Source organism: Sipha flava, unplaced genomic scaffold (assembly GCF_003268045.1).
Source record: "Sipha flava isolate LNK unplaced genomic scaffold, YSA_version1 39_pilon_pilon, whole genome shotgun sequence".
Taxonomy (NCBI): Eukaryota; Metazoa; Arthropoda; class Insecta; order Hemiptera; family Aphididae; genus Sipha; species Sipha flava.
The window spans coordinates 1,920,482-1,935,395 of NW_020273107.1; the positions used below are offsets into that span (position 1 = coordinate 1,920,482).

Sequence of the window (14,914 nt, forward strand, 5' to 3'; positions counted from 1 at the left end):
TAGTCTATTTAACTCGATTGTTTCACAAAAATAATAATGCGTTAAATAATTTTCTCTTAAAATATAAATTACACACGATAGAAATATATCAATTTTAATTTGTGTGAACATAACACGGAAATGGATTTTCAGTGTTAAGAAATTAGATAGTTATCATTACGTCGTTGTTCGTTTATTTAAACCTTATTCGTTGTTTTGAGTTTAATTACTTATAAGTTTGTAGTTCCTCATAAAACACGTACATTTACAACCATTTTATATGAATTTAAACGTTTATGTTTGTTTAGTAACAAATGATTATTGTAATAGTTTTAGGATTAATTAATGGAAGCAAAACTTGAACTTATATTTATTAGATTTCAGTAGTTTCTATTTATTCGATATGCACATGAATTAAATTCTATTTAATTGAAAGTTACTAATTTCAAATCAGAGCTAATATTTTCGAAATGAAAATATTTTTAGGTCATAGGTTGGTTTTTTTTTATTTATTTGATTAGCTATTAATTTAACGCAGCATTTATCCTTTTCGATTTATGAATATCCCAATAGATTATTTCTTCAAAAGATTAATACATTCATTTAATATACTTAACAGAAGTGAACCTTGATTAATGACGAAAATAAGGCGAAACTAATAAATACAAATACAAATAAATAAAAAGTATATTAATGTTAAATTTATGAAAATAAGTGAAAACATTTATAAGTTTTTACAGCATGATTATTAGATGCTATATAAAGTGTTAAGTTTCAAATAGTGGTCTTTGTATATGTGTATTTAATGGATTATATGAACATTAATTCATATAATACAGTAAAAATGTGATTTTTATCATATTAAATTACATACAAACGTTATTATTTATAATTAAATGTGAGTTTAGTATTTTTATAGTAGGTAAATCATATTAGATATTTGATTTATTTATTTGTAAAATAAAGAATTAAGCTATACCATGGTAATGAAGATTAAATGTAAGTTTTTTGTTAAGTTTTTAATAAAAACTTTTTATGTATTGATATGTTTTGAAAATATTCAAATAAATATCCAATATTTTTGTTAAGTTATCATCATGTATCGCATTTTGTTATATTCAATTATATTATGAATATACATATAAACAAATAATGTCTCTCGTTAATAATGTTAATTTAATTTAGTACCTATACACTATAGGATAATACGCACTATGTATGTCTTCTGCTATTATGCATTCAATTTAGCACAACGAATGCACAATAATTATACCTTGTGTACTTCTGTGTTTTATTTAAAAGTACATTTTACGAGATATATTTCAGAAACTATTTATTTTTTCTTTCGGTACTTCTTTCGAAAACAAATTTCTTGACAACTAAAATAAGATCAAAGTGAATACTTAATAATTATTTTATTCATGACAATAACAATAACTTGTGTTTCGTTCTCGAAATATTGTAAAATACAGATAGAAACGTGTATGTATAATATATTTTAAGTTAAAATTGTGCTATTTAAATATTTACTTAGGGTTTAAAGTGAAAGTTGAGTACACTCGCATCCCATTTAAATGATTAATTATTTAATTAATTGATGTTAATAAATCTGAGACCAATTTCAAGTAAACATTTTAAATTGGTTCTATGATTTATCTTCATTAGTTACCATTGCACATATCTTCTTCTGGTCCATTGTTATAAAATGCAGTTACTAGTTACAATTCAATACTGCACAGATGTGTTGGAGCTACAAAATATATGTGGTTATATTTCTTCTTAATTAAATAGCAAGGTGATCGATTTTCACTATAACAAGAAACTTTTATTAATAAATACATAATATACAATTTCTTAAACGAATAATAAGTATTATCATAAGAAAATCGAAATTTTATAACTTATTATTTAAACTTAATACAATTTATATAATTTAATAAAACATAAATAAAGAACACTTACATATTTATTATTGCTGTGGGTTTTTAAAATAAGAATGAGATTGATAAGATTCACAATAATTTTGTAAAACTACTTAGCAGTGTTATACTACTGTTATATATATATACATATTTTGTATATTTTGTCTTTTAATATTGGTTTAGTGAAGTCAATAAAGTTTTCGGTTCTTCTAGTATTGAATGTTATCGTTGACGTCATTGTCAAAATTCGTGATGACTATTGTCTCCATTAAAAAATAATATGCACTAACAAATTTATTAGAAATATTTTCATAGTTATTGCAATTACTTTGGTTAGGTGTAATACATTAATACACATCTATAATCAAATTTGCCTACGTGATTTAAGTTTAGAATATAGTGCAATATTGTTTATTTGAATATTTTTAAAACTTTTTAATAATTTAAAATGTTCTTGCTGCAGTTAACTTCTATGCATCAACATATTAATTAAAGTAAATATTAAATTATTATCTTTATCTGTAAGTTGTATTTCTTGTTCGAAAAAGCCAGATTTATAAATTTAGTTCTTCGAAATTCCCTAAAATGAAAATACGAGTATATTTTATTTTTTTCTCCATTTTAAAAATTCTTTAATGTATTTGTTTGTGTTCATTGTTCTTCTTTGGTTTATCTTTTATTAAATAAACATCACTTATCCACTGTTTTATAGATTTTACTTTTACTTTATATTTGTTTTCTGTAATATTTCTAAACTTTATATTTATATTTTATTATTAAATAATTTTTTTTTAAAACAAAATTAATAATAAGTTATACTTTTTCATATAAATTAATAATTTATTCGACACGCTCGTTAAGTATTTAATTTCGCTTTCATAATTGAATTAATACTAAATTAACGTGAGATTCCTTCAAAGGGCTTTTTGTTTTTTGTACATAATTTTATTTTATTCTTTTTTGTATCCGTTTCAGACTTTGAAATTCATGCAGAATTATTTTATGAATGAGTTCGTTGGATTATATTTGGATTTGATTATTTTCATAATTAATATCCTTCAAAATAGCTTGAGAAATTATAATATTTTATCATTTAGTTTTTAAATTATAATGATGGTACAAATAATTGAAAATACTAGGTTTTGAATTTAGATTTATGTTATTATTTTAAGATATTAAAAAAAAAAGTTTTGTGTAATACTAAATCATTCTTTCGCATAATTAGAATAAATTGAGAGCATATTAATTTTTTTATTTAAAAAAATCAAAATTAATGACATCTGAAAATATTTTTGAAGACTTTTTCTTCGATAATGAATATTTTTTTAAAAACATAAAAACATTGGATGAACTATGGTAAACTATCTTACGATTGAAAAAATTGACAATATCCTAGATAATAAAATATCCCTACATTTCAAGTTGATCTTCAGTATGCCAACTATGTTGTTAATTTTTACATTTTCCGAATAGGGTATCGTCAAAATTGGATGAAATTCCAAAGGAATTATGTCTGTTCGCGGGGGTCTTACGTCTATAAAATTGTACGACAGCCAAAATTGCTGTATACTTATAAACTTCCTAGGTGGATAAGAAGCCAAAACTTTCCAATAGAATAAGCCTGGATACCGTATATTTTTCATTTTTTTTTTTTTTTTTATATCCCAAAAATAAAAAAAAATAACAAGAAACGAAAGTGATTTGTATGTATTTTACATGTTAATAAGAAAATTAAATCATGATTGTTTGACCTCATTACTTCTTATTTTAATTTATGGGTCTGTAAATAAGTTTAATAATTTTTTTATTTATATAGGTAATATTGTCGAATAAATGTCAATTCCGTTTAAATAAATTTAGTTTAGACGGTAAACACTACTAAACATCACGTGATTAAATATGCACTAAATTTTAATTGATAATTTGATTAATTTTATCTAGATAAAACAAAACATTTAAGACAATAGTACAACTCGAATGAAGCTGTATAGCCTAAAATTATAGTTAGATAATTCATAAAAATAATAATGGTATCAGTAACCATGGCAATGGAATCCCGAATCTGCAACAAACAAGCATATTATAAATTATTATTTTACACGTTGTTTAGAAACTTTAACTAAATTACTTTTTTTCTACAAGCTGTATTAGCATTTTTTGAATTTATAATTTGTATTTTTATGTACGTGATACAAATAAAACCCTTTTTAATTGCTGATTATGTAGTAAATTATATAGGTACTTGATTTTTTTTTAAACGTAATAATTAAATAATACTTTTACATTAATAAAAATAATATATTGTTTTAGGGAGGGATTTATAACGAGATTTAAAAGTTTGAAATTTAAGTCAAATACTCGAGTATTAAACCAAAACCAATTTTACTTATTGAATTATACAAATTTTAAATAAATCACAAAATGTCTACAACAGTTTAAATGTATTTCTTCATTTACAATTTATATTACGACAATTTTAAATTGGGTTGTAAATAATTTTTATTCTTATTGAAAATACTATTTGTTATTCAAAATGTTCCAATTTTTGTACAAATAATAAAACAGGTGATTTAAAATGCACTCGTTTATAATTCTAACAAAATCAGTATAATGATATAAAAAACAACAGGAATGGGCAATAAATTATTGTTCAAATATTAAGTTTTTTTTGTTTGTTAGATAACACTTTTTGAATTGAATAATTATTTTAATTATTTTGTGTTACATTCATTGATTGAAAGTTAGTTTTAAATCATTAAATCATATTTAAAACTAAAATATTTGTTTACAGTTTTCAGTAAAAATAAACCTCTAATTGTATAATAAAATTAATATGAAAATATGGTTTGCTTTAATTATATTTATAGAATTTATGGATCCCTGAAAATTAAAATGAATATTTATGATTGTACCCTATTTATTTAGTTATTTATTTATTTTTGATTCTCAAAGAAAATGTTAGTTTGTCAAATTTACATATGGATAATTTTATTTTGAAGTTAAATTCTATAAATATGTTAAACATTTATTATAAGTTATTTTTACAAACGATACTATAATGACCATTAAATATACATTTTATTTTTATTTTAAATGAGTTAAATCTTTTATTACTTTTACGCATATTATTTTTTAGTATTCAACTTATCAATTATTTAATATACCTGTATTTTACCGAATAAATTATTATTTATTAATGATTAAACAAATAATTTATATATAGAAATTAATTAATTAATTCTTAACCTGAAGTATTATTAAATTAGTAAAGAATGGCTGGTTTATTAGATTTTATATTTATTTATATTTTATTATTTATTATTTATGTTTGATATGCATTATTAATTACTATATTCATGTTACTACTACTATTATTATTATTAGAATACAATACATACTTATCCTAATCATAAAGGTATACTGTACCTATTGATATAAAATATAATTATATATTTATTTATTGAAAATTTGATTATTATATTAATTTTTTTTAAATTTTGTAAATCTTGACCCTAGTAGATTTTATGGATGAGAATCATCAGACTTTCAAACAAAAAATTGTTGGCACACCATCACTTACTGTCATGGTGTTCGCCAACGGCTGTTTCCAGTAAACAATTATAAGAATCCACCGAATCCTTTTTTGTTAGCATTCCATCTCCAGAATAAGAGACCCTTTGTTGTATTTGCCAAAACGTGAATAAGGCATTTGATAGTTAGAGTGACAGTTATTGTTTACTTTTGTTATACCAGTGTGTGTGATAACAATGGTACATAAACAATGATAATAGAAAAGTTGAAACTAAACAAAATTCAAATACATATTATTCCATATATGTCTATATGATGTCTATATAATTGTTTATTTTAATTATATCTATGCCAAATTCTTATTTTGGGTATTTATTTTTAAGATAAATTCATTACGATTGATTTTTTGATAATTGATTTGATTTAAAGATTTTAATGCTGACAAATATAAACTACAAATAAAAATTTTAGAGGTATTTTATAATACAAATTAATAAATAAGTTTTTAATTATTATATTATTAATGATAGCCAAAAATTAAATTGCAATATTTTATAACAGTTTTATATAATTCATTATTTAGCGTATAATATATATTTGTATTTCATGCTAATTAGTAATGTAGAATATCTGAACAATATAACAAGCTCATTATATCTATAAATAATTATAAAGCTTTATATAACATTTGTACACTGTGTATACCTACCTACTGTAAACAGTACATATATTTAAACAAATTAAACGAATTATAAGGAATAACAATTAAAATCTACATTGTCATACTATATTATAGCTAGTTAGAAGACTCGTCGCTAGAGTACAAGAAAGTCATGCGTTGATTTAGGGCGGCATACGATTTAAAAAAAAATTGAAGCGGCAATATTAGATAAATATGAACAATGGTCTACAATAATTACTATTATGTGTCTTTAATAATATCGTATTATCTCCACTAACTCGCTGTGACATCGAATGTGCAATATCTTTAATAAAGATTGACAATACGATTTTCGCTTTAAGGCAGAATATACAGGATGCGGCTGAAAAATCTTCTTGATTTGTGAAACATATAAAAACTAAACCAAATCAAATATAAAAATAATTTTTTTTATTTATAAATTATACACATAATGCTATTTTATTTTAACTTTATTTAAAAATTACATAATTTAGGTGGTGGCTCTTATTTTCAATACGGGTCATTTCAAGCGGGATGGTAGCAATTCTCTAGTTTATTACCTCCTTTAGGGCATCCACAGTTTGAGGATGATGTCGGTGCACTTGGCTTTTGAAATTACTCCGAGGAAAAAATTATATGGGCTCAAATCTGGTGAACGTGGTAGGTACTCATTGTCATCAAGTAATGAGATAATATGCTCATGAAATATTTCTCGCATATAACATATCCGCTATTCGTGTGATTGCACCATCTTGTTGGAACAAGAATGAAACAAGCATTGAAATAAATATTGACAAGATAATGTGTGGTTTCAACAAGATGGTATAACCACACACACAGCGCATCAGTCACTCAGAATTCTGCGAGAAAAAGTTTCATGGGTATATATCAAGACACATCTTGACTTGGCGGCATTGGGTGGCCACCGCTTTCACTAGATTTTAGCCTATATAAATTTTTCCTCTGTGGTTATCTCAAATGCTATGTGTATACCAATATCGTTTCCAAATTGTGAAAGTCCCAAAGGAGGTAATAACCTGGGAAGTTGCTGTCATCTCGTCTACTAAAAACTACCGAAAAATGCTTAATCGATATATTGAAAATGAGAACCGTCATTTAAGTGATGTGATTTTTAAAATAATTTAAATAAAATGAAATATATCATGTTTCCTTGTCTCTATTCAGCAAAGATTCTTGAATATATCTAAAGTATTTCTAAGTTGAAAGGACTTACTCAATGTCTATTTTTACTTAATACTTTACTCATACTAAATTATTACTGTAATTATTTTTCATATTTATTATTCTTGAGGTATACTTATTCTTATTCATTAATTTGAATCTTACCAAGTTCTTTAAAATGTCACCTTATTTAAAAATATATTTTTGTAAGTATCTTTGCAGTAAGTAATTTGGTTATATATAATTGTTTATGATCTAACCGTAATTGCTATGATCTGAAAAAGCTATTGATCGATCATTATAACTAGCCACGTTGGTAAAAATGAATTCCCTTGCTCTGAAATACTTCGTATTTTATATTTTGTCTTATTTTATAGTATGAGCTTTTCATTTGAAATTGAGCAATGACCATTTAATCGTAGCAAGTATTTCGAAACGTGATTTTTTTTTTTTTTTTGTAAATGAGCATAATAAATTATTACTAATTTCAAGGTTCTTTAACCAGTTATACTTACTTTTTGACTTAAAAATCATCATATTAGATTTTTCAATAAATTTGCAATCGTTACGTGTTTAAAGACCAATCAATTAAAATTTATTTTGAAATTATTGATTGATAAAATTATAACTGTGCAGTGCACCCCTAATATTAATATTTTAATTATACCATAAACTGCGTTTTATCAGTAATAGCATTTTAAATTAATTGTTCGTTATAATTTTAAATAACACCAATAAAAAATAATAGTATGTTGTCTACATAATATGTTGAGATCGTTCGGATATCACGTCCGGTATTGGGCGAATATTTCATTTAACTCTTAGCTCGGGATCGGGTTACCGCCTGGTGGAATAAATAAACACTCTACGGTACAACGCACTTCCATAGCCCTTTTAATATGTGCTAAATTACTGATGAACATAATATCTATTGCTGAGTTAAACATAAACCTAACCTATGTATACTTTGATAAATTATAGTTCTAATTTTATTCACATATTCTGATATCATATGTATTTTATTTCCATATTCGGTAGATGATCGTCATATTTATTTAGCCTATATATATATCATATGTATAGAATTGTTTTTGTAACACATTTATAATAGACTTGGGGATGTGCGATAAATTAAAAATAAAATAACAGCCTCTTACTGATCGATGAATTTGCGATTACGATTCTTGACTCATAAAGGATTCTTATCCTAAGCGATAAGAATTTATTATGAAATCCGTGAAAAAAGCAATACTATTCACAGATATGTAATCATATTAATCATATTCCATTGCATTAGTACGCCGATCCTTAATCATTGTCATTCAACGTATTAATTTTTGTAAATATATTATCTACTGCACGTCAAGTATTTGATTTTACGTATTTATTCAACTTTTGTTTTTATGCTTCTAGTTCGTCAAGGAAAAAATCTCATTCCTATGGATCCCAATGGGTCTTCGGACCCTTATGTTAAGTTGAAACTTATACCAGATACGGATAATATTAAGAAGAAAACAAAGACAATCAAATCATCGTTGAATCCTGTGTGGAATGAGACTATTACGTTGTGAGTATGACTTTAATTTTCTTATAACTAAATCTAGTTATTTTAAATTTATAATTGTTCTAAACTATACTAATACTTTACGCTCGTAATGACGATATTTTGGATATATAAACTGAAGGAGAAATAACAATTTTTCTTCATAGTGGAACTACTTTATTTCAAAGTTCCAATAACACCTCCATCTACGTGATATTAAGGAAAAAATACCTGCTTCAATGTTGATTGATGTCACACTGGTCTTTGTATTTGAAGTATAATATGGCCCAGCGAGTTTTACACTTTTTTTGATATCCGTGTGTACGGTTTCATTTTAGATCTATCTTATCCCAAAAAAGCCGTGACAACCTAAAGATTTTTATTTCATTTATTCTAGTAGAATTCTATTAGCTTTTATATTGTTTGTTCAGTGAAATAAATGAAAGTTGCTGAAACAAATATATTTTATATCACAAAGTAAAATACAATAGTAGTCAGGTACCTTTGCGTTAGGTATAGTCTCACGGGATTCTGATCTGCGAATACATGAGTATATTATAATCCTATTAAAATAATAAACAATAAAGGACTATATAGTTGAAGTGTACGAACTTTATAATAAAAATTAATGTTTAGACGGTTGCTAAATATTTTAAAGTTTTTGATTATTTGGTGGTTGATGTTTGAAATATTAATAAGGTAAACAGAGCATATAGAAAAAAATTGGGTGATGTCCTCTTTTGTGCCATTAAAGCCTAGATTTATATTATTTTCATGCTCATATATTATTTATTGTACTTAAATCTATTTTTTTTTTTTTACATATCTATTGGTATATGTGCTCATTTATTTAAACGTCGAACTATTCTATTTATCATTATTATAAATTTGATACTTATATGTATTTAAACAAAACAATTAATATTTTAACAAATCATAATTATAGTGATATTTATTAAATACTAGCTGACCCGACAAACGTTGTTTTGTCATATAAATTATTTCTAGAGAATATTTTGCTAGAAAAAAATAACTAATTAAATATAGGCATGTAAGAATGTGGGTAAGGATAAGGATGTAAGGAAGATATATGGCGTGCTATGAATGGTAACGAAATATAAAAATGAAAAAACATCAAACATTTATTTTTTTAATAATTTATTAAAATTGATCCATTAAAATAATATATATCGCTAATTATGACAATATAAGTAAAAAACAATATCTATCCCTTAATGCAACAGAGTGTACAATATTTTTTGTAATCCCATCTTTCGCAAACACAAACTGGATGGCTCGAGAGCACACCACGTATAATTATCCGTGTGAAAAATATGATGTGCTCAAATCTAAGCTACAGACATTGTTTGGCTTTGAAACTTATTGATAGTCATTGCAAATGCCAATCTAATTGGAAATTTAAAGCGTTTAAATTGTATTGGCACATCTGTGGGTATAATAGAGATTCGCGGTAATAATATATTTTCACCTCGGAATTTGCCATTTAAAATTATGGCTTCGATAACATTTTTCATTAATTTTTTAACAACTTATCGCGTGTCGTTGTACAACCGTGGTAGGTCAAATTATGAAGCAAAATAACCGAAGAACAAACCTTCAATTGTAAATTATGCGGTGGCATGCCTGGTAAGTCCAATGAGTTTAAAAACTCTGTTAGATAATTTACAGCTTCAGTAGCATAGCAAACTATATCTATAGATTTGTATGACACCATGTCTCCTGGTAATAAATGTTTATCTTGAGATTCAATTCGTTGACGTCCACATTTTTTACTACTAAAATTGCCCTTTCTGCCAGCCACTCATGATTTATGTATTGTTTGTGTACATTGGAAAATATCTAGTCAATAAGAGCATCTTGCGAATAAATGATTGTGCAGAAATCGGTCGGTAATTTTATACATTCCGTTTTATCTGTAGTAACTTTCCCATCTCCAATATCTAACAATTGTTTTGAGAATCTTCTGCACGCAGCTTTTTTTTGATTAAATCGCAAGTATCAAAATCGTTCGCTCTCTGTCTTTACATACATTTCGACCATGAATTGTTGACGAAGCTCATGATATCGTAGAATAATTTTGTCTTGATCTCGTTTAATCATCAACCGATATGCATAATAATTTTTCGAACTAACATTCTTATTTGTTTTGACACATGTTGCGGGATCTTTTTTTGTTTAATATTTATGCAATAACCGTCATTTACTACCAAAAATAAAATTAATAGTTTTTTTTTATAGTTTTTTAATAGTTTTTTAATAGTTTTATTTAATAATTCATTTTCAATTGTGCAGTTATCGACCGGGTCAAAAAGGGCTATTTTTAGGGGTTTTCCAGCAATAATTCTAATTTTTCTCGCCGTAAAAACCATCCTTGAACTTCAACGAACATTTGAAAAAAAGATTTGGCCAAATTGGTCCAGGCGTTGTTGAGTTATGCGCTTACCAACACATTTTGCGATTCATTTTTATATTATAGATGTACATTTTTTGGCTTGTTATACATCTTAATTCAATGGATTTTGAAGTTTATGAATTCAGTCATTCAAACATACTCAATCTAAAATTAAACAATATTTCGTTAGACTTACAAAATACTGATCACACAGTAAAATATATTGTTAAAAAAATCAATATGATGTTCATAAAATTGTTAGTTTATGTCATACCTACCACTAAAATGATTGTGTAAGCAAATCATTCATAGTCAAACATATAAACAATTATAGTACATGTATTAAAAATGTAATAGCAATTAAATCCTTAAATGCGTTATTACTCGTATAATTAATTTTCTACTAACTTAGATATTAAAATAAAATAATTGTTTAACATTAATAAAAGTCAAAATTAACTGTATACCTCTATTTGATAATCCAACTATTAACTCTTATCGAAGTACTTTTATTGAGATAAGATATCTATTTTTGTTTTTGCATTTAATTTTCAACTCTTACCTACTTAAAATAACAAATTGTTAAAATTTCATTTTTGACCAAAAGCAAATATTTCGTTATTATATTAAGTTACATCAAATGTGCCTATGTTACCAAAATGCCTATTATTAACCAAAAATAAAATACAGGTATATATATGAGTATTGTATATAAAAAAATTATTTTTAATTTTAATAACAATTTATATTAAAAAACAATAATTCTTAAATATTGTTATCTCATGTGATCGACTATTTCTTAATTAAATTTGGTAGTTATTGTATTATCATCATCAATATAAAAAATAAATATTGTTATCATTAATTATTTGGAGGTTTAAATCTTTATAAATCAGCCCTTAACTTTCAAGCTGTCACAATCATTAAAATTCAATTGAACTAATCTTATAATCGTTATCACTTACCGCATTTTTTTTCTTATTTATTAGATACCACTAATTTCTTAACATAAAAATTTGCTGTAAACGACGAATTAATTTGTTATAAACGACATTATGGCGTATACGTCATTATTAAAAAAAAAATAATTGGGCGTATATCACAAAATTATTACATCACTTACTTAGTTAATAAGAATGTCACCTAAATCAAATGTTGACCTTTACAAAACATTTTTTTTATACCTGTCGTTTACAGCATAAAAATTGATCATCGATTACACATTATAAAATTATGATTCACTATAGTGAAAACTATCTATGGATCCAGTGAAGCGTCGTTTATAACACTAGATAGCATGTGTCGCTTACAGCAAATAGCCTTTTAATCGACGATATACTTAGTATGTATAAACGCGCTGAAAAAGGAAGTTTTGAAAATTAAATTTTAATGTCTAACATTTTTTGGGAATGGACTGGTTAAATAAGCGTTTTCAGTTTTTGGTTACCTAGGAATTATTTTATTTTATTTTATACGTTGATAATAAATAATTAACAATTAAGTAAGTTATTTGTAAATTAATATAGTATAAATAAATAAAATTAAATATCATTAGAATATACGAGGATTGTACGCTTTTTTCAACCTACATTTTTTGTTTTTTTTTTTTTTTTACTCAAATAGTAATTGTTCCTATTTAAAATAGTAAAATATCTTCGGAATGAGACCAGATAATTTAGCTAGTGTAGGTATATAAATGGTTTTCTTAAAAGAAATAAAGATGATATTTTTGATATTTGATCACAACTATAGCTTGTAAGTAAACAAGATATTTCTTTGGAATCTTTTTTTTTTTTTTATCTATCAATTCCCATTTCTCATCCTATATTTAGTATCACAGTGCTACAATTCACAATATTTTAAATTTAATAATCACTTATTGCTATAACTATTTATGATTGTTTGTTTTATAAATACTTAAATTATAAAATAATAATAATAATTATATATTTATTTCAACGCTATAGGAGTTTATCTTCTATGTTATTCTATTATTATTCTGATGATAGCCTTATTTTAATATAATATCTATGTGTACATTTTACGTTAAATTTACATTCTTTGTATATAAGAAACAAAAAAAAATAACAGACATTTATTTTTATTCATAATAAACGTAAGACATGTTTCTCCAAGTATTAGTTATAAAATACTTCTTATGCTTATATGTAATGTTTGGTAAATTTAGTAAAACTAAAAATTAATTTTTAATATTTTTAAAAAGTCTTTAATAAGATTATAATAATATAAAATATTTTAACAAATATTGAATGTTTTCATTATATTTTTTTTTATTATTATTTTTTTTATATATATACCTACTCCCTTAAGCATATAAAAATTTAACAATTTTCCTGAAACTTATATAAGTTGTGAATATTTTATCTGTTTCTTAAACGAAAAAATAAAAAGGAATTTGAAAAATAAAAATTTAATAGTTTGTTTTTTTATATTCATTCCTATTATTTTTTTCATATTGTGAGCACAATAAAAATTTATCTAGTTTTACATACATTATTATTTGTTATACTATTATTTACTAGAAAATTACAATTTAAGCACATATAACGAATTTATTTTACTTTTTATTTTGTTCATTCAATCTATAAAATTTAGTATTTAATAAGCAGCATAATATGTCGTAGCAAGGGTTAGACATAGGTGGAGTCCCACAAATCACTCTTCGACTTTGATGATTTAAGTTAGAGTATAAGGTTGGTCCACAACGATTTAAAGCTAAATAAGTTATATTTTTTTTAAATTTTTGAATTATCTTCACAAAATAGTGTAGAATCTAATAAAAACTATATATATATATAAAAAAAAAACATTTAAAAATAATGTTTAACTATTTATTTACTCTATTTTTTAGTTAAATTAAAAATATTTCTGATTTTTTTATGAATATGTTACAGGATACAGTATATATTAAAATGATAAATAATACTATTATATATTATTCTATAGACGGGTAATGTACACATGACTCGGACAATTTAAATCTCGAATAGAAATAAATAATTGATTTACTTATAATAATAATAATAATAATAATAATAATAAAATATTTTATCCATAATTTATTATATTTTTATTATAATATAGAATAAAATATAAAATATGAAGTAATTAATAATAAAATTATAATAAATTATAAGAATAATATTTTACACAATTACCTTTTACAGTTATTGACAAACTTAATTTTTTATCTCCTTGTACTGTCATCACGTCATAATATCACAAAAACTCTACTGGTTAATTGTAAATATAAATTATTGTTCATATATTGCCTGATTTTATCGACATAGCTATTACTTTTAACAATCTGATATGGCTATGTGGGAAAAAAATTGTTATAAGATAGAAGAATATAAATAGTAAGAAAAAAATATTATACTGATATTTAATACTTTATTCTGTATCATAATAAAATTATAATACATTATTTATAAAATATTGTACAGTTGTTAATATAACTATAACAATTATTTATTTCTATTCGCGGTTTAAATTTCCCTGGCAAGACCAAATTGTATTCCTTATTTCCCATAGTAGGTATATATAATCTTTGGTCATTTGAACAAAATTAACATTAAATCAATAATGTAAAATTGGATTACACTGAGCTCAACTATTTTAAGTTGTTTTGCAGTCATTAT

The 14,914-nt window shown here is 24.1% G+C and overlaps 1 protein-coding gene across 6 annotated transcripts in view; it reads left to right on the forward strand.

The window, feature by feature from the left end:
* Positions 1–14,914, forward strand: part of LOC112688523 (calcium-dependent protein kinase C) — a 92,576-nt gene that overhangs the window by 62,149 nt on the left and 15,513 nt on the right. For all 6 annotated transcript variants that reach the window (XM_025561771.1, XM_025561775.1, XM_025561770.1 and 3 more), the window contains one exon: positions 8,710–8,863. In XM_025561771.1, coding sequence (XP_025417556.1) covers positions 8,710–8,863 — 154 coding nt within the window. The remainder of the gene's footprint in view (positions 1–8,709; positions 8,864–14,914) is intronic.